General features: G+C 42.7%; 3 protein-coding genes across 6 annotated transcripts in view; 2 read left to right on the top strand and 1 right to left on the bottom strand.

Annotated features, from left to right (window-relative positions):
- Positions 1–7,754, top strand: part of vat1 (vesicle amine transport 1) — a 31,426-nt gene extending 23,672 nt beyond the window's left edge. Inside the window, exons 3-6 of the mRNA XM_089019392.1 lie at positions 1,215–1,385; positions 1,950–2,039; positions 3,186–3,427; positions 6,176–7,754. Of these exons, the coding sequence (XP_088875518.1) occupies positions 1,215–1,385; positions 1,950–2,039; positions 3,186–3,427; positions 6,176–6,442 (770 nt within the window). The 3' untranslated portion in view covers positions 6,443–7,754. The remainder of the gene's footprint in view (positions 1–1,214; positions 1,386–1,949; positions 2,040–3,185; positions 3,428–6,175) is intronic.
- Positions 7,755–9,744: 1,990 nt separating this feature from the next.
- Positions 9,745–16,188, bottom strand: LOC148885387 (uncharacterized). Of its 4 annotated transcripts, none has more exons than XM_089019391.1 (6): positions 16,106–16,188; positions 15,023–15,206; positions 14,799–14,902; positions 12,288–14,489; positions 11,872–12,080; positions 9,745–11,794 (listed from the first exon to the last, which is right to left on the bottom strand). In XM_089019391.1, exons 2-6 carry the CDS (start codon positions 15,204–15,206, stop codon positions 11,707–11,709), a joined length of 2,787 nt encoding a protein of 928 aa, XP_088875517.1. In that variant the 5' UTR covers positions 16,106–16,188; the 3' UTR covers positions 9,745–11,706. The 4 variants fall into 4 exon arrangements, with proteins under 4 accessions (XP_088875517.1, XP_088875513.1, XP_088875516.1 ...); XM_089019387.1 differs by having other exon boundaries at positions 15,023–15,209; positions 16,106–16,175; XM_089019390.1 differs by lacking the exon at positions 16,106–16,188 and adding an exon at positions 15,659–15,768.
- A 52-nt stretch (positions 16,189–16,240) lies between these two features.
- phb1 (prohibitin 1) lies at positions 16,241–19,596 on the top strand. The gene is made up of 7 exons (XM_089018431.1): positions 16,241–16,324; positions 16,750–16,853; positions 17,407–17,568; positions 17,644–17,786; positions 17,867–17,983; positions 19,049–19,144; positions 19,234–19,596. Exons 2-7 carry the CDS (start codon positions 16,769–16,771, stop codon positions 19,444–19,446), a joined length of 816 nt encoding a protein of 271 aa, XP_088874557.1. The 5' UTR covers positions 16,241–16,324; positions 16,750–16,768; the 3' UTR covers positions 19,447–19,596.
- Positions 19,597–19,683: the final 87 nt, after the last annotated feature.

Genomic DNA, 19,683 nt, shown 5'->3' on the forward strand with positions numbered 1-19,683 from the left:
ACACTGTAAAAATGTCTGCTCTTTCAAAGGCTTTTTGCGCTATCAGACAAAATGTGCAAAGCGAGATGGGGTCAGGCATGAATAACCTTTATGGGTGTCTTTCACTTCGAGTTCTGTGCAAGTCAGCCTCCCTTTCAGCCCACCTCGCCGCTTATCAGTAAACTATTACTCCTCGGCAAACACAGCAATGGCGCTTTCAAACAGTGCGAAAGCAAACACAGGTATCTACTTAAAATGTCTGCAATGTGCCACGTTGTTTTTCTGTGTGACGGGTAGAGAAAAAAATGTCATTGGATTCCGTGAATGAGCCAGAAAACAAAGCAAGAGATGCATCATTTGGCCAGCTCATTGTTTGGAGTGTCAGTCTCGCTAATGTGATTGGGTAACAATTCGATTTTTGCATACCTACATGCACAAAACCAAATGGTGCTGCCTTGTTCAAAACAATGAATCACGCCAATCACGCTAACTATATTTGCTTTTAAAAAGTGCATACACTTACTTATGTCATATGATCCTTGGGTTTTTCAAGGTGACAGATTCTCAGTCGTCTTAATAATATTATTGTGACATGATTTCTATCAAAGAACATACAAGAATCAACAATTACAACACACTATTTCTTGACTTGCTGAAATTAGCCAGTTTTAATGCTGCCTTGTTGCTTGTATTAGCAGGGGTGAAACTAAATTTGAGCACCCTCTACTTGGGGAAGCTCAGAATCAGAAAGCCTTTAATAGTCCCACAATGGGGAAATTAGCAATCTACAGCAGCAAAATTGAAGGGATATATATAGTACAGGTAACATCCGACTTACGACCGGCTCAACTTACAACCACCTGTAATTACGATCACGACCTCCAGACCCTATTTTTTAAAATTTTAATTCTACGCCTGGCACCGCAACACGCTAGCAGGCCAACCAGCCAGCATCACACTCTCGCACAGCAATCGACCGTGTGATGGCACCAGAGAGGGGGAGTATGCGAGTCATTTAGCCTACAAGTCGCTATTCAACATTTTGAATGGATTTCGACTTACGACCATTTTGACATACGGCCGTTTGGTCGAAACGGAACTCGGTCGTAAGTCGGATGTTACCTGTATCGTAAATCAGACAGATAAGCAAAGCTTTTGAGTAGAAGATTTAGAAGAAGGGTAACCTGGGCTTGTCGCGGGGGATCAATTAAAATTCTATTTGTGTTACCCACAAGGTGGCGTCGGCACGGCGGCCACGCAGCTGTGCAAAACAGTGAAGGACGTCACAGTGTTTGGCACGGCATCGGCAAGCAAGCACGAGGCCATCGGCCAGGCCGGGGTCACGCATCCCATCGACTACCGCACCAAGGACTATGTGGAGGAGGTCCGCAAGATCAGTCCGAAAGGTGAGAGACCAGCTAAGCAGAGATCGGTCTGCCAAATTGGCAAACGTATGCAACGAGCCTCGTGCTCATGTGAAAAGTGGAATCTGCTAAATTTGCAAATGTGCTATGGATGAAAATCTAACCCAATGTCTCTAATTAGACGTTTGGATCAATATGAGCACTTTTACAGTTACAGTTACAGCACGAACAGTTAGAACGGCGGAAAAAATTATTGGCACCACCCTACCCTCTCTCGAGGACTTGCACACTGCAAGACTCCAAACTAGGGTGCGGAAAATCATACTGGACCCTCCGCACCCTGCCCACCACCTTTTCCAGCTACTCCCCTCAGGCAGGCGCTACCGATCAATGCACACCAAATCCAGCAGACATTTAAACAGCTTCTTCCCCCAAGCCATTAACTGTTTGAACACTAGCCCAAATGGAATTGTATCGTGCCTCATTGCAATTTTTTTTCTGATGATACTAGTGCAGCGTGTTCGACCGGAAACAAATTCCTTGTGTGTTCTACATACTTGGCAATAAAGATGATTCTGATTCTGATTTACTTTGTCTCCAATACAGGACTCGACATAGTATTGGACCCACTTGGAGGATCAGACACCCACAAGGCTTACAATCTGCTGAAGCCAATGGGCAAACTCATCGCCTATGGTCAGGAAAACAATGCAACAATTACACGCAAATTTCATTCAGTTAACATCTACTCTACATATGTAGATAATTTTATGAGGGTGGGGGTGCTGCTGATGAAAAAAAAAATAGTTTGTCTTGAGATAGTTGTGAAAATCTTTGCCATTTGGATTGGATGGGATTAGCCTCTAATGGTCTCACGGGGAAGAAAATTACATTTCACAGCAGCAAAGTGATGAAAGAAAGAGGAAAGGAAAGGAAGAATTAGAAAAACAAAATACAGGACCTGCTGTAAAGGCAGCCACTCTCGTGACGCTATCTTGAAGTCAAAACTTCGGAAAGGATAGCTATTAGCTGTCTAGCTGACTAGCTGTTGGCTATCTATTTATTTGTTATCCATTAGCTAGCTAGCTATTAGCTGTCTAGCTGACTGGCTGTAAACTGTCTACATGGCTAGCTGTTGGCTATCTAGCTATCTATTAACTATTTATTTGCTATCCATTAGCTAGCTGACTGGCTGTAAACTGTCTAGCTGGCTATCTGGCCATCTATTAATTATTTATTTGCTATCTATTAGCTAGCTAGCTATTAGCTGTCTATCCAACTGGCTGTAAACTGTCTAGCTGTTGACTATCTGGCTATCTATTAACTATTTGCTATCCATTAGCTAGCTACCTAGCTTTCTATCTATTTGAGTTACTTCGGGGTTGAGTGAATGTTGGCGCGTGTGGCTGCCGCTGCTCACCCACAGAAAAACTTTATCCTGTAACTGTAAAGTGACCTTGAGAGTTTTGAAAAGCGCTTATCAATCAAATGTATTATTATTATTATTATTATTATTATTAAACAAAAAAACACATTATGCTGTCCCCTATATGGTGCATGCATGTGCGGACTGTGGGAACACTTCCATAATGGGAGTGGGTGAAGACGGCATGCGCGGAGAACAGAGCTCCGGCTTTTTTCATGTCACACAAAAATCCTTCCATGCACAATCCTACCCTCACTCATTCATCCCGGACCTTATCTTCCATCTTTATCAGCACTATTCACAACCAAACATTGGAGGCATTGTATATACTCCAATGTGGCACAATCCCAGCGTGTATGCTATGCAAATGTGGACCTGATGTGACGCACGACATAAACGACGCATTTCTTCTTCAGGTGCCGCAAACATGCTGGCAGGTCAGAAGAAGAACTTGCTAGCCGTGGCCAAGAATTGGTACCACCAGTTCTCTATCCACACCCTCAACCTGATCCAGAGCAACAAATCGGTGTGCGGGTTCCACCTCGGCTACCTGGACGGCGAGACGGAACTGATCAGCCAGGCCCTGAACACCATTTTGGACCTCTACAAGCAGGGCAAGGTCAAGCCCCGCATTGACTCCACTTGGCACCTGGAGCAGGTAAATGTCCGTCCAGTGCAATAAAATGATCAGAAATGGGATGCGAACAGCAGTTGGCGTGTCAGAGATGTTTGTTCGGACACCGTAAACAAAGGCTCGAAGACAGAAAGATTGTTTTTTACTGCCAGGAGGGGACGCAGCCATTCATGACCGACGTCCAACCTCTGCAGCCCTTTGCTAAGCTATTTATTGAGAGTATATGCAAATTTAAGTGATACATTAGTAAAACACAGCCTTCTTGATTTGAATCACAATTACAAGCACCAATATCCATAAACCAACAAAATATCGGCATTTTAACGGGCTGTCTTTCCATGAACTGATAGGTTTGGAACCTGGCTAATGAGCTCTTCCTGCGAAGGAGTTTATCAAGTCGTAAATTAGTCCAAGGCCAGATTCCCTACATGAAGATGACAGTTTAACAGGCTGTGTCTGTTCACCTCAGATTGACCCCAGATTTTCTGCGCTTCCGTTGTGGGTCTTGTTTTCGGTCAACTAAGCATACAACAGCATGATACTTTTAAATCCGATCAATTGTATTCTGTCTATTCTCTATCATGGCCTCAGCTTGATAGACCCTAGAAATATAGCGGTGGGAGTGGGTGGGGATGGAGCCATCTCTAGCAATTTCCATTCAGGATAAGAATTTTAGCTTTCCCATTAAAATTAGTGTCAGACGTCAGATGCCATCCGCAGCTTTACAAAGGAGGCCAATGTCTCAGCCTGGGCCAGACAGACTCAGACTGTTGATGGGAAGAAAGCTGGCAAAAGGCACATTATGAATGGAAGTGTGAGGAAACGGGGAAGACACTGTGACACTCGGTCAGCAATTGGAGCTTCTAAAATGACGCCCTCCCGCTGTTCATCCTTTTCTTTCTTCTCCTCAGACATTTCTTTGCCTTTCCATCTGTAACAGACTCCTGTTTTATTTTAAACACCCTCCCTTCTTTCCTTTCCCCCCCACCCCGCCTCTCTTGTTGCCATGGCGACACCCTGTCGTATGTGCGCACGCGTCTGGTTTAGGGTGGGGTCCGTGATGCAAAAGACAGAGATGAGGAGGAGAGGAGAGAGAGGAAAAAAAGCATGGCGAAGTTCTTCACAAGGCATCACTTTGAATCCTTCTGTTGATCCCTCGATCTAGGGATCCCTCAAAACAGGAAAGAATAACACGGAAGGTTTATTTAGAGTCACAGTTGATGTGCTTTTCATTCGGTGCTTGCTAGCCTCTGCCAAAATTTTGTCTTTCCTTAGATTGCCGACAATAGTCCATTTTGAAATTTCCTAATATTTGCCTGCTCGGCTGGAGCTTCATTCACATCTTATCGCATTCTTCTCAGAAACCCATCAGTTATTCTACATCCACTTCCCGCCTTCCTTCATTTCCCATGGAGTGTGGAAATCGTCAGGGCTTTAGGTTGCTAGGAGATGGCCCCTGTTGCCGTGGCACCGGTCGATAGGTGGTCCACCCGCCTCTCGCTAGTGATGACGAGAGAGGAGGCATGAAGAGGCGGCGTCGGCGAGCAACAAGTGGAATCGCGCAGAATGCAAGAGCAACTTTGACCCTCCCCCCCTTGCTGGGTTATGAGTCGTAAGAGTGACTCATAAGGAGATATTAGCATTATGTTTTTGCCATGGAAAAACACCAGATACAGTTTGATCTTGTGGGGTGGTTTGCACAACAACAAAGAAAAATACTGATAGACGATGTGCAAAAATGTGTCCATTCCAGTGCCAGGGTTTTTGTCATTTTTCACTTAAATTGCAGGACCCACAGAATATTGAGTTTTAGGACTACATAAAGATTCAATGCAGTGTAAGAATCTTTAGACCAGGGGTGTCAAAGTCATTTTTTGCTGCGGGCCGCATTGTAGTTATGGTTTCCTCTCGAGGGCCGTTATGAATTTGGGGAAGCCATTAGAATGTTTAATCCCGTCCACATATTACATATAGAGCGCACAACAAATTAATGAATAACTAGTTTTCAAATCTGAAGTCAAGAATAATGACTGTTATTGTGGTTTACATCCAAAAATGTGAAGTTTTGGTGAGGATTATAGCAAGCATCATGGAATTCCACAAGTTTGATTTACTTTTGCGGGCCGAAAAAAATGAATTGGCGGGCCGGATTTGGCCCCCGGGCCTTAACTTTGACACCTGTGCTTTAGACTCTTCTTTCATCAGAAAAAAAGTTAATTCCTTAGGTAAATGAGTCTGGAGTTATCTGATCTTAAAATGGGGACTGCTGTACAAAAGGCAAATGCTGCCCCCTTGAGGAAGGGAAAAACATTGCCAGAGGTCTGACCAGTGCTTTATCAAAAAAAAAATAATAAGAAAAACCCGACCAAATTCAGCTTTTTGTTTTTGGGGTTTTTTTTTTGTTCATATTTTCAATAACCGAATACATTTGGGAATGGTAGTGAATGAGTTAATAGCTGGAGTCGAACCATAATAAATAGACTAGGATATAGTAGGACATAATAATAATAATAATAATAATAATAATAATAATAATAATAATAATAATAATAATAATAATACATTTCATTTACAAGCACCTTTCAAAACTCTCAAGGACATTTTGTAGTCACAGGATATTTTTTTCTGCGGGTGAGCAGTGGCAGCCACACGCGCCAGCGTTCACTCAACCCGAAAGTGTATTATTGGTCAGATGAGGAAAAGATCAATTGGCCTTTGTGCCCATGGACATTCCAATCAACCAATCGCTCTTCTCTCTCGTTTTCTCTCCAGGTGGGTGACGCCATGCGAAAAATGCAGGAAAGGCACAACATCGGCAAGGTGGTCCTCATTACGGAGCCCATGCCCGAGGAGGAAAAAAAGGAAGAAGCACCGGTGGCAGACAAGAAGAAGGATGATAAGAAGAAGGATGACAAGAAGAAAGACGACAAGAAGAAGGATGACGCCAAGAAGGAAGAGAAGAAGGATGACAAGAAGAAGGAGGAGGCCAAGAAGGAAGAGGAGGAGAAGAAGGAAGAAGCTAAGAAGGAAGAGAAGTAAAAGGGGTTATGGGGATGCAGATTGGTAGTTTGGGGCTGATGGTGGAAGTGAGGTGGGGAGATTTAAACCACTCTCGTTGCCATCCAGATCTCTTTTTTTTAGTGATTACTCCTGCCTAACCATAAAAAAAAAAAAATCACCTATCAGACTGATTTTTTTTCTTCCCACCCTCACCCACCCACCTTCCCCGTGGGTCGTCCATTTCCACCCACCCTCTCCCATCTATAGCCACCTCTTCCAACTGTGCTTAATTATTGTTACCTGCTACCCCTCCCCCTTTTTTTTTTACTGTCATGGACCTCGCGCACAGACAGGCACAAAGACGAACCGCACCCACCTACCCATCCTCCCTCTAGTTATGTCACTCAGATGAGTCAGCGAGTCATATGATTGGTCGACGTTCAGCACCAACAAGTATCCCTTGCTAATTTAACAGAGCGCCACAGTTAATAATAGTCGCTTATAGAGAGCCTCTCTGTGTAAGATGAATTGGGTAGTGGGAAGAAGAGGGGAATGTGGGTCTTTTTTTTTTCAGCCGCTGACGGACACAAGCTGAAAGAAGCACTGTCACACTGACACCACCCCCCCGTCCCCCTTTGCTCCTTTTTTTTCCAGAAAACCGTGCCAGACACCCCAACCTAGCTAAAAAAGGGGGTGGGGGGGTTCTACTACAAGCCTCCAACCCCCTCTCCTTCCCGTTCACTCTCCGTGGTCGGCATAGCAACTGGTGTCAGGCTTGTCAAGAGATGCCACTAGTTCCTCTCCATAACCCCTCTCTCAATGTATGGCAACAATAATAATAATAAGAAGAAGAATGATACTACATTTCATTTCTAAGCGCCTTTCAAAACTCTCAAGGACACTTCAATCACGGGATATTTTTTTCTTCTTCTGCGGGTGAGCAGCGGCAGCCATTCGCGCCAGCTTCACTCAACCCGGAAGTAACACAAACTCACGCTACTAATGTGAGTGTCAATGTAACCCCCTACCCAAGTATTTTAAGTGATAACACTGAAAAGACACGGGGCCTCCCTCCCAAAAAAATATTCGAAAAAAACTAGTACCGTATTGACAATTGAATGTAAGTTGTGGCTAAACAAAGTGCACGGCGCCCCCTGGTGGTCCTTAGAAAATTTTCATCACGGACTCATAATTTCGACTCTATCCAAACGCAATCCAAAGAATTTGTCAGAATCAGTGAATTCATCAGATTTTTTTTTCTTCTGGCCTTTCCTATTTGATTTCAATATCCTCTTTTTCGCTATTGTCCTCGTGCCTTTTTCTGACTAAAAACGGAAGACTTTTTTTTTTTTTAATACCAAATTCGCTCACTCTTGCCGTCTGTCTGCCTGCCTGTGTGCGCCCCCTAAATGGCAACTGGTGAATTTGTTTATAAATGTATAAAAAATGTATTAGAAAAAAATTGATAAGCATGAGTGGCCTCCCTCATGTGTTGTGTGCCATTGTGTGTGCGTGGGCATGTGTCTGTCCTCAGGTCATCTGCCCCCCCCCTGCCCACTCCAAACTAACCATGCTCAGCACCATCTTTAAAAGAAAACCCCGAATCCCTTCCTCTTGGGCTGAACAGGGAGGACAAAGTGATGTTTTGTACGTTTTGCACTCTGTTCACTAATCCTAATGCACTTACAAGTGAGGCGCTCACACCCCAGCTCCGTTCTATCATTAGATTGCGTGTGGCGCCCCCTAGCGGGCTGGAGTGTGAGCAGAGCATGGACTCATGCATCCTGTCCAGCTCTGGTTCCGATTATGATGATTAGTGTTATTATTCGTGTTTTGTTTTAATCTGCTGGGCTCCCTTTGTGAACCTGTGCACGGTGCTTCTGTTTCGAGTGCCATGTGTGATGAAAGAAACACCCCCCCCCCCAAAAAAAAAAAAGTAATGTATTTCGTTTGGAGTGTTGGGGACCCTTTTTATTCTTAAGCTGTCTTTTATGTCCGAACCACGTGTGCCAAATGACAATGTATATTCCTCTTGGCTTTGAATATTTACAGCGCATACAAAAAATATATATATACAGTATGAAGCTAAGTGTGGTTTTGGATATATTTTCAATCCTCTTGAGAAGGCTAAACTTTCCGGTGCATTTAACAAATGTCCCAAACATGTGCTCCAAAAGAGGATTGTTGTTGTTGTTGTTTTCATCTCTTTTGTTTTCCTCACTTTTGATTGTCTGCTTGTCGCTCGAGCTCAAGGGCCCGCACTGTGCTAACTCCTCCTTGCACACAGCTTACCTCAGTCCATCCCCGAAACTAGACAAAAAAAACATCCTTTACACTGTGCTCTACCAGCTCCCGTCCATGTGTTTACTAACAACCACGTCACAGTGAGAAGGAGCTGCGGAAGGTCCATTTTTACACGTCAAGGTCAAGTGTACATGACGTGGGACTTACTTTCTTTCTTAACTGCATATGCTCGTGTGACGAGTGAGCGAGCAGATGATGTTTTTGGGTCCAATCCAGACATATTAGCCTGATGTTTGATCCCATTAAAAAAGGGTTCATAAAAGTACATGTAACATTATTGTAAGGTACTGTAACATTATGCAGTTTGAACATTAACAGTGCACTTCAAAAGTAAAATCCTAAAAACTTGTAGTGGGCGAGCCACTACCAGTGACGCCTGATGGGACAGGCATAAAGTTTCAACAGCTTAAATGATATACTGACTTAATGAGAAATATCCATACAGGTCCTACTCAAGCAAGAGGCTCTTAAATATTAATACGTGGCGCTAGCGGTTAGCCATGTAGCATAGGGGACCAAAGACATTGGAAGAGTATTGTATGTCATACAGCCCTGAGGTAAACTGTTGGGTTCGTGGATCTGCTCACCACTTCCTGCGACATGTTTTAAATGGCTTTGCAGCATTTCCAGACACTTATGCAACAAGAGGAAAGTTTCCGAGTAAACACCGCAGTTCTGGATTGGATGTTATGTGCTCCTTTTTGAAGGGTGTGCGGTGAGCAAGAGGGGCTGGAAAAAAAAATGCACTGAGACAACAAGCGTTCAATCGTATTCCTTTTTTTTGGGAGGGCTTCTGGAACTGAGACTTGTCTTTTAAAATGGTTTCTCAGGTCCTTCCAACGGTTTTAGCTCAATTTACAGCACAATCCATCACGTCCGTGTCCCATTGGTGGAAATGTTCCCAAATTCCACATGGCTTTTCCATTCACGCCTGCCAGCCAACTAGTGAAGCAGTCTCAAGTTCAAGTTACTGGCTGATCATGTACAGTAATCGGATGCATGTTTAGTTTTGAAAAAAAAATGTAACGGTGTGTGTGTGTGTGTATGTTGTGTATATACAGCTTAGTTTAGTAATTTTGTGGTAGTGTGGTGTGAGAAAGAATGCCCGCTCAGTCATGTGTTAAGTTGCCAAGCGAAGCCTCCAGCATGGGCAGCCACCTAACTTTGGGAATGTGCCGCCTCTCTCTTCCCCATCCCCGCACCAAAATGTTGACCACCCCCCCCCCAAATCCCCTCAATACAGGCTTCCTTCAAACGTGATCATTTTTGCACGTGTTGTGTAGCTTTGTATGCCCTCCCCCACACAAAATAAAAAAAAGAAACAACGCTCATCAAAATCGTGATTTTTTTTTTATATATAAACCCTTTGCAAATTGATGCTGCTTCATTCTGTGCTCGACTCTGGGTGGGTTCCGTGTTGGCCTCTACAACTTGTAACGCTTCAGTGTGTAATGTTACCATATGCCTTACATGTTTTCCAGGACTAATTAAAAAAAAGCATAACAAGAAATATGAAAATTGTCTGTGTTTTGTTTACTAAGTACTATTACATCAATACAGAGGATTTAACTAGGGCAGGGGTGTCTAACTCCTTTTTTGCTGCGGTCCACATTGTAGTTATGGTTTACTCTCAGGGGCCATTATAAATTTAGGGAAACCGTTAGACGGTTTTATTTCCTCCACATATTACATACAGAACATACAAAAAATTACTGAATAACTAGTTTTCAAATCTGAAGTCAAGAATAATGACTGTTATTGCGGTTTACATACGACAATTTCAAATTTTGGTTCGGACTTTAGCAAGCATGATGGCACTTGACATGCGTGATATGCTTTTGCGGGTCGAATAAAATGATATGGCAGGCCAGATTTGGCCCCCGGGCCTTGACTTTTACACCTGTGAACTAGGGACTAGCCAACACACATTTTGTTTATTTATTCATTCATTAATCTATTTATTTGTTTTTAGGCTGATACAAACTCCAAATTTTGGAAGAAAAAAAAATGAAGAACCAAATGAAATGATTAAGGTTTAGATCTATACATAGATCTCACTCTATATATATGTATATATATCTAGGGTCTATATATAAATTAAGGTTCATACAGCTATTCAAACAGTCAGTGCTTGTGAGTCATCTTGAAGATTAAGATGGAGTCCAAATATTGTTCTTTATGGTACAATATATCTCTTAAATGTATATACAGTATATCAGAATACCTTTATCCATTTAGAAAGATATAAACGCATATGAACACCGGATTATGAAACATGTCATTCAATAACAGCAATGGCAATCCACTGTTTTTTTTTTCTTAAGGTGAATTTGTTTTTGTGATGCAGTTCAAGCTGTTATATTTCCATAATAGAGGACTCCTGTCTTATAAGACACTTTATCCTTAGTGTAAACCTTTGTTTTTATTTCTGATTATGGAAAAATATTTATGAAAAGACCTTTGGTAAAATCAATGGTCTCCCCATTAATGCATCTTATCATCATGACATACCTGTCAACTTACCGTATATGTTTTCCCTGTATTTTATGTTTTTTATCATTTCAAATAATGTACGGCGTACTACAACTTTTATATGGGATTTTTTTTAATCTTTTAATTGTGAAATGATCTTACAAAGAGCATTTTTGCCTCAAATCCAGTTGGTCTCAACTGCTGGTAGCCAATGACAATGCTGCTGTCGATCGCTACTATTGTCACGGCAAACCGGCAAAAAGTAATCCTCAACCATATTTTTTTTATCACTGCGTATGGTCGGATTGGTAAAAGCATAACGTGCAAATGCGCGGTAAACTGTCTGCATTTCATTTTTTTATCATTTCAAATAATGTACGGCGTACTACAACTTTTATACGGTAATCGTCATCATTTATAAAGGCAGCTATTAGACAAGGTTGACAGGTATTTTAAATTAGCAATAATACACTATAAAGTGCTCAGACGAAATCCCATGTGTAAACATATAATGCGCCCGAAAACTCTCAAAATGTAAAAGATTGACCTTTGATCCCATGTGCCATCAATATGTCTGAGAGGCGTTCCAAGTAGGAAGAATCCGGGTAACCGTTCCTGAGGGACCCAAAATGTGAGTTTTTACATTTTTATTTCCGCTGCACGCATTCGTCATCATCTACAGCCTGACTCACCCCGATCGGCCGCCCTGCAGGCTGGTTTTGTGCGGAATGTTGTCCCAGGTCACTCTAGAGCCCTTGTCGTTGCTTGTCACAGTGAAGGTGAGGCCCTGGCGGAAGGCCTCCTCCAGTCTGGGCAACAGATTCCTGCTTTTGTCGCAGTCGGGGAGGAAGGCCTCGAAGACGCCCCCGTGGAATGGCTTTCCAGGAGACGGGTGATGGTCCTGGCGATTAAACAAGAAATAATTGACATGGATCTCATCCACGTTAGGCAAAATTGTACAGGCGCTCCCCATTTTACGAACATTCGAGTTCCGAATAACAGTACATACGAACATTTTTGCGGGTACAGTATGTCGAAAAATGTTTGGACAAAGATGCTGTAAATTAGATTTTGTAAGTTGGGGAACGTCTGTATTCAAGCGTCCTACCTTTTGTACACCATCAGCAATGCGATAGGTGACCTTGATGGTGGCGTGTCTATTGTGACCGGGAAGGCTGAAATTGAGTTTGCAGTGGTTCATTGTGCCCTGAATGCCCGTCATTGCCGGTTGCTGCGGTGGTCCGCTGTGGCACACCCGACAATGGACGTGAACGGCTTCCAGGCACTTGGTGCACATGACCACCCCGCACTCGGTTCGATTCATGGAGGTGCCGGCCTCCCCGCACACGCAGATGTCACCTGTCTGGGGTTCTTTCTGCTGTGTGATGTTGTTATTTTGAAGTGTTCCTGACCAGACGCCATTCACGTTTGTCGGGACTGATGTCTTGCGTCTATCCATCATACTTGCTTTTTCCAATTTCTCCTTGAGGACGGAGTCGCCCCTGGTTGCCGCTTGACCGTTAGTGCAGTTAGCAAGCTCATCCTGGCCCTCTTTAAGTTGCAAGATCTGTTCCTGAGTCGCAGAATATACCCGAGTGTCACCGTCGTCGCCTGCGGTGTCATTCTGCATATCTCCTTGGGTTCTAACTCCAGAAAAGACCTCTCGCAAAGAAGCGGCGACCTGATCGCACAAGCGTTTCGGGCCAGTGAGATACAAACTATTCCTCAACACCCGGACACTAATCTTTGTAAATCGTCGTCGAACTTCCGCACAGCAGGCCTGTAAGGTTTCATCTTCCACGCCGCCGACGCCGAGCTCGGAGAGGTGAAGCTCGTGCACGCAAATATCTGCGCTGACGGCATCGACCAGTTCCTGTAAAGCAAGCTGGCAAGCGGTGACTGCGGTTTGGTCGGAGCCGCTGATGCTGATGACGGATTGGATCCTGCCGTGCGACGCTCCCTCTTTAAGTTTCAGGTTGCACGTCAATATTTCCACTTGTTTGTTGTACACCTCTTTAATATGAAGCCACGTTATCGTGGACACTACAACCTCCGCATGGAAGAATTTAGGTTGGTCTTTCTGTTTTGGGTCGGTCATGCTAGAGGTTCTGGTTCTGGATGAAAAGGAATTATCTTCAGTTTTCTGAAATCTCTGCTGAGTCATTCCCGCAAAACTGTTAGTTCTCTTCGCCGTGGATCCCGTGTGGGGTTTTCCAGGTGGATGGATTGGAGTCGAATTCCGGAAGGATCTTGTACTCTTCAAAGCAACGTCTGAAGATGTTTTATTCCTTATCAGCGGACGAGAAACTCCACTTGGATCTCCTACTGCTTGTGACCTCAACTCATGAGTGGATTGCTTACTGGGATTTGAGGTTCTGCGCAAGTTTCCTGGAGGAGTCTCTCGCGGTTGTCCGGATTCTTTAAATCGGGCAGCCAGATGATACATTTTGCCGTCTTCTGATTGCTTCCCAAAATTTTGAGTGCTTGTCAAGGGCAGAGACACACGCTCCTCAGCAGTGGTGTGTCGAGAAAACGGACTTCCAAGAAGAGTAGCGATGTCTTCCGTTTCCACCACTCTATGTTCCCGGAGGAGAAATTGCTTGGCCTCTGACACCTCACTGCCGTCGCCGATAAGGAAGACACAGCTTTCATCGTCATTGAGAAGAAGTTTGGGAAATCTGACCTGCAATATCTCCATCGCTTGCTGCAGGTCCACCTTAGGGTCCAGGTCGCTCTTGAGTAGCTCAGCCTGACAGATTCTCCTCTCACACTCTTGATAAAGTTCACTTATCGCCATCCTCGCCAACTCTATGCGCTCTCGTTCCTTGCCGCCCTCGTCAGTTGTCACTTGCAGAAACAAAGTTGTGATCCCCTGATTGGTTACGTCCACCACGTCAACGCCATACCGATTCAACAAGCGCTGGTACTCCTGGCCATGTCGCTTCTGGAGATACCGGAAGACATCTGCATCTACCATCAGCGAGAGATCCTCTTCCGGGGTGGCAAAATCACCCGTAAGATCTCTTTCATCCACTTTCTTATTTGGAGACTTCGGTGGAAACCCTGAAAAACTAGCGAAAGGTCGACCTGAGCCTGAGAGCTGCAGAGACTGTGGGTCTTCTGGATGGGAGCCAAGCAGCTGGGCCAAGACCAACTGGATTTCGGTGTAGGCACCACGCAGTCGGTATAATTTCTTTGTCGAGTCACAGCTGGTCTCAATACCGCGGTGTTCCGCCAGAAGACGAGTCAACATGCTCCTTCCCTCTGGAATCTGACTGCAATCCACAGTTGCTGTTAGACTTGGGATGACCTTGGAGAAATGGAGAAAAAATGCACATTTAGGGCTTCCTGAAATAATTGTTTCTGTGTTATCTCCTGTATTTTGTTTTTCCACTTATTTCTTTCCTCCCCTCTTCCTTTCCACATTTTTCGCCAGTAAAAGACCGCAAGTGCATATACATTTTATACTAATTTAATGTATAAATAAACAATGAAAGCATTTTGCGTTTTATTTACTCCTGATTTACACTTTTGTAACACACATTATTTTAACACGGACCACAGAGTCGCGAGTACGAAAATCTCACTATTTATGATTTCTGAAACATGTTTGATGTACCTTGTCAGGATCCAGGTTTTGGCGGTGTTCGCTGACAGTAAGAATGTATTCTTTACCGTCTACTTTGAGAGTGTGCTGGCCATGTTGGATTACCCTCTGGGACACTAAGAGACAATAAATGAGAGTGTCACTTAATGGACAGATTTTATGCTTTTTTTTGTCAAAAAAAACCTCTAGGACTGTGCTTTTTCTCATGGAGGTATGCACCATAACCTAACACTGACCTCCACTGTCCTCAAACTGGACCAGGGCACAGTCTGGCTTTGTCTTGTCAACGGTAACAGAAACAATTTCCCCTCCGCCATTTCTGGATCTCAAGAAGTATACAGTTAATTTATCGATCAGCCTCTCTTCTGCAACGCCGACAGGCAAGCCGCTCACTCGCACAGTCCTGCTCGCCTCTGCCATCTGCTGACAGACAATATTAGAATCTGTACATGTATTTTCAATGAATTGTGTTCTCTCAAACTATAGATCAATGTAACAGTCACAGCAGCAACAGCAACCAGTGCTGTACAACCAACATCGTTAAAAATATTGTACAATTATGATTTGAAATAGGACAAGACACTGATTGAGACTTCTGAAACAGCTTTTATGACATAAGGCTATGTGTACTAAATATTGTGTCCATATCGACTTTTTTGACAGACGTTTGGAAGTGACACGCAAACGACACATTTCTCGAAGGTTGATACAAATAAAACCTACTGCAACTTTTTCGTACCATTTATCCAAAAGCCGCGAATGTTTACAGGTTGTCAAATGCAGGAAGTGAGATAAAACACGTCTAATGCCCCATTAGAAACGGCGTTTTAGGTCGATAACTACATGCCCAATATATAAAAGGTACTTTTTACCTTTTAAATGTGTATCTGTTACCTTTCAGAGCCTTATTTATCGGTGGTTTATATGTCGCTTTTTATAGAGCGTCAAAATACTTAAGAGGCAATTCTAAAGTGAAACTGTGATTTGGCCTTTCCGAGTCAGGGGGCGATCGAGTGCGCTCGTTTGGACTTTAGAAAGACGTGCTTTGATACGAAGAAAAGTTGAGCATCTACAATGTTAAGTTTGAGTGTTTTTTAAAAACAAAACTCTTCATTGTTTTACAGGCAAGTGAAAAAGAACTAAATGAAATAATTTAAAGACGAAAATAAAATGAACTTTGAGCCACAGTTTTGATGTTTTGGGTTTTGATGTTTGTGACCACAGAAAGGACGTTTGGGAGACAACTTACAAATATACAGCATTATCCACAAGTTTACGATAAATTGGTACCTTTGTCTGAAACTATCTGACTTACTTACCCATAAAAACACATGAGCGTTTTAACATCGCACAGGAGGAAGTGTTTTAGACCTAAATAAAGTACCGGAAATTCGGAAGTGAAGGAGGAAACAAATACCGTAGAAGAAGAAATCCAGCCAATTGGGTTACTTCAGCCACGCGCATGCGTGCTGGTGTGGCGATTTCATGTGCCGCACGTCGTGTCCGGTGGAGGTCATAGACGCTTGAACGAAAAACAGGTTAGTTATGACACATGATGCCCAAAAGAGACGGCAAACGTTTTAATTTGCCACAAGGATAATTCCCCTGCGAGCTTTTGAGATTATTTCAATCTGTTGTGTGGAGCCAATGTTGTAATTTTTAGTGTTGAGTATGCGAAGCTCTTTCGGAGCCCGATTAGCAATAGATAAGTGCCCTGTTCCCTCGCGTGCTGCTTATTAATTTGTTCGCTTGTGGTTATTTTGTGCTCTTTTAGGCACAAAGTATGCGCACTTGTGTTATTTCACACGTTTCTATTGTCGTATTTTCCTTACTAGCTGTTTTACGAGCTAGCTAATAAGTAAAGCTATGCAAGTTGACGCCTTCAGTCTCTCCCCTGCCAAAGTCAACAATGCATGGCCTAAAACGTGCTCTGATACTCATCTTGTCTTGTTTTCCTTTGCAGTAAAATTAGATTTTCCACAATGGCCAAGCTGTTTGAGTCTATTGGGAAGCTGGGACTGGCGCTGGCCATCGGTGGAAGTGTTGTGAACTCTGCCCTATTCAATGGTGAATACCTTTTTCATTGACATAATGCAATTGTTTTCATAATCAAAATGGCTCCCTCACAAAACAACTATGACTCGTAAAGGCTGCTAAAATATTTTTTTCTTGTCATATAACAAGTTGCATAATCAAAAAAAAAGTATGTATCCACAATTTAGTGACAATTTGCGGACATGTAAAGCTACGCATTATGAAGTTAAAAACACTGAACTTGTAATTTTCTGATTGTATTCAGGCATCTTTCAAATTTTGACGAAAACCTGACATGTATCGGGTATTTGCTAATGCGAGTGGAGTGTAAACGTGTAGATTGGATGTACCACTTCAATGCCTGCATGATGTCATTAAAGCATAGAATTGGATTGGATTTACCTTTATTAGTTTCGCAATGAAGAAATTTTCATTACATTACAGTTTAGTCTTCTCAAAGGTTTGACATATGACATATGAATGTTAAAAACATGTTCCGTGAATCTAAAATGACATTAATAATTAAATAGGGGCTAAATCCATAACCCAATTTTCTTGAATTTAACTCCTTGTCTTCCTGTGACAGTTGATGCAGGGCACCAGGCGGTGATCTTTGATAGATTTCGTGGCGTGCAGGAGTCAGTCATCGGCGAGGGTACTCACTTCCTCATCCCATGGGTGCAAAAGCCCATCATTTTTGATTGTCGCTCCCGTCCACGAAATGTGCCCGTCATCACAGGAAGCAAAGGTACGTCATGTCGCCATAACCTTACGGGATTAATACATCCTGTTGCATCGGGTTAAAATGTGATACTTCTCACAGATTTGCAGAATGTCAACATCACATTACGAATCCTCTTCCGGCCGGTGAGCACTCAGCTCCCACGCATCTTCACCAGTATTGGTGAGGACTATGACGAAAGAGTGCTGCCGTCCATTACAACTGAAGTTCTCAAGGCTGTCGTGGTGTGTAATTTTGGACTTGATGAATTGGGCCCAGATTGGATACCTGTCCAAACTGATGCGTGGCGGTTTGTCCTTTTTAGGCTCGTTTTGATGCCGGCGAGCTCATCACACAAAGGGAGCTGGTCTCTCGCCAGGTCAGCGAGGATCTCACAGAAAGAGCCTCCACCTTCGGCCTCATATTAGATGACGTTTCATTGGTATGAAGTAATGAACACGTCCGCACGCATTGTAGCAAAGCAACCTGTATATATAGCGTACGTAAAATGAAACAAAAATAACTTATCTTACTAAATATACTAAAAAATATATACTAATATATATTTAATATATACTAAATAATATATATATATAAATAATATATACTAATATATACTAAAAAAATAATATGAATTTATTGATATATAGCCTATTTCGATCAACGAACAAACAATGTCTTCAGCTGCATCATGAATTCTAAAATTCAACAATGACTTTTGTTGTAATTATATGTAGCGCTTTTGGCTATTTCAATCTCTTTTGTTTGGTTCCACTTCATCACGCAATTCAGTTTATTTCTTAATTATGTACTCCGTTTGAACCTATTTGATACTCTGTTTTGATTTTACTTAGATTTTTTTTAAAGGATTTTATTTTGTGTTCATATGAACACACTCATTGTATATTGGTTAAAAAGGTCAATTGATAAAGATAACTTAGCGATATGATCTTCAAGTCAGGAAATATTTCTTTTGTTAGTTCTGAGAAGTTGAGAAGTGATCAGCAACCTTTGCAGGCAGGTTATGTTCAGCAACAATTTAGTAGAATAAAGTTGCCGCTTTCGTCACAGAATCCGTGTGTGTGTGGTTAATTTACCCACAATTCGTGTAATTTCGTTCGAGGGCAAAAATTTGACCATAATCCGTTTCAGAAAGCTGTTCGAAAACCGATTTGTTCAAAAACCGAAACAGCACTTTCCATTAAAATCAATGTAAAAAAACTTAATCCATTCAAAGTATAGAAAACAACTTTTTAACAATTTCACAGCATAAACCGGATAAAAACTAAAATTAAAAACTATAATTGAGCAGGTCATGTTTAAAATTCTAATAAAACAAACTTATTTTCACCAATTTTTAACATCAGCATTTACATCTGTTCATAAAAATCTCTCTCTCTATCTGTCTGTCTATGGAGCCACTCCTAAATCACCAAACCTTCCCCGTCTTTTCTCTGTCTGTATAACGCATGTGTGGGCATTTAAAGGTGGATTTGCATTCTTTCAGACACACTTAACGTTTGGCAAGGAGTTCACTGAGGCTGTGGAGATGAAGCAGGTGGCACAGCAGGAGGCCGAGAGGGCCAGATTTGTTGTGGAGAAGGTACATCCTCTCACTTTTTGATTGTCCGTGTTGGCGGAGATGCGTGGATTAAAAGCATACTTCAAATGTTGTCCTTTTTTGAATTTCAGGCTGAACAATTAAAGCAAGCCGCCATCATCTCAGCCGAGGGTGACTCCCAGGCCGCCCTGCTCATCGCCAATTCCCTCATGGAGGCCGGTGATGGCTTGGTGGAGCTGCGCAAACTGGAAGCGGCCGAGGATGTCGCCTTACAGCTCTCTCGCTCACGGAATGTCACGTACCTGCCGCCAGGGCAGGGCACTTTGCTTCAACTGCCCCAGTGATGATGTTCCTATCTGTGAAACTATTCAGTTGACTGGGTGAGAGAATTATTAGAACTCACCTTTAAATCTGCTCATGTCTTTGGCGCATGGATATGAAGAACATATAAAACACCATATTCCTCAAGAACAATAAAAAATATCTTTCTACCATCCTGTTGTCACGCGAGTCCTATCTTAAAATTTCCATTGCATGTCATTATATTTTTGGGCCACAAGAGAGGGCTGTGGCGTACAATA

Source organism: Hippocampus bargibanti, linkage group LG17 (genome assembly GCF_051943395.1).
Source record: "Hippocampus bargibanti isolate YZ-2025 linkage group LG17, ASM5194339v1, whole genome shotgun sequence".
Lineage (NCBI taxonomy): Eukaryota > Metazoa > Chordata > Actinopteri > Syngnathiformes > Syngnathidae > Hippocampus > Hippocampus bargibanti.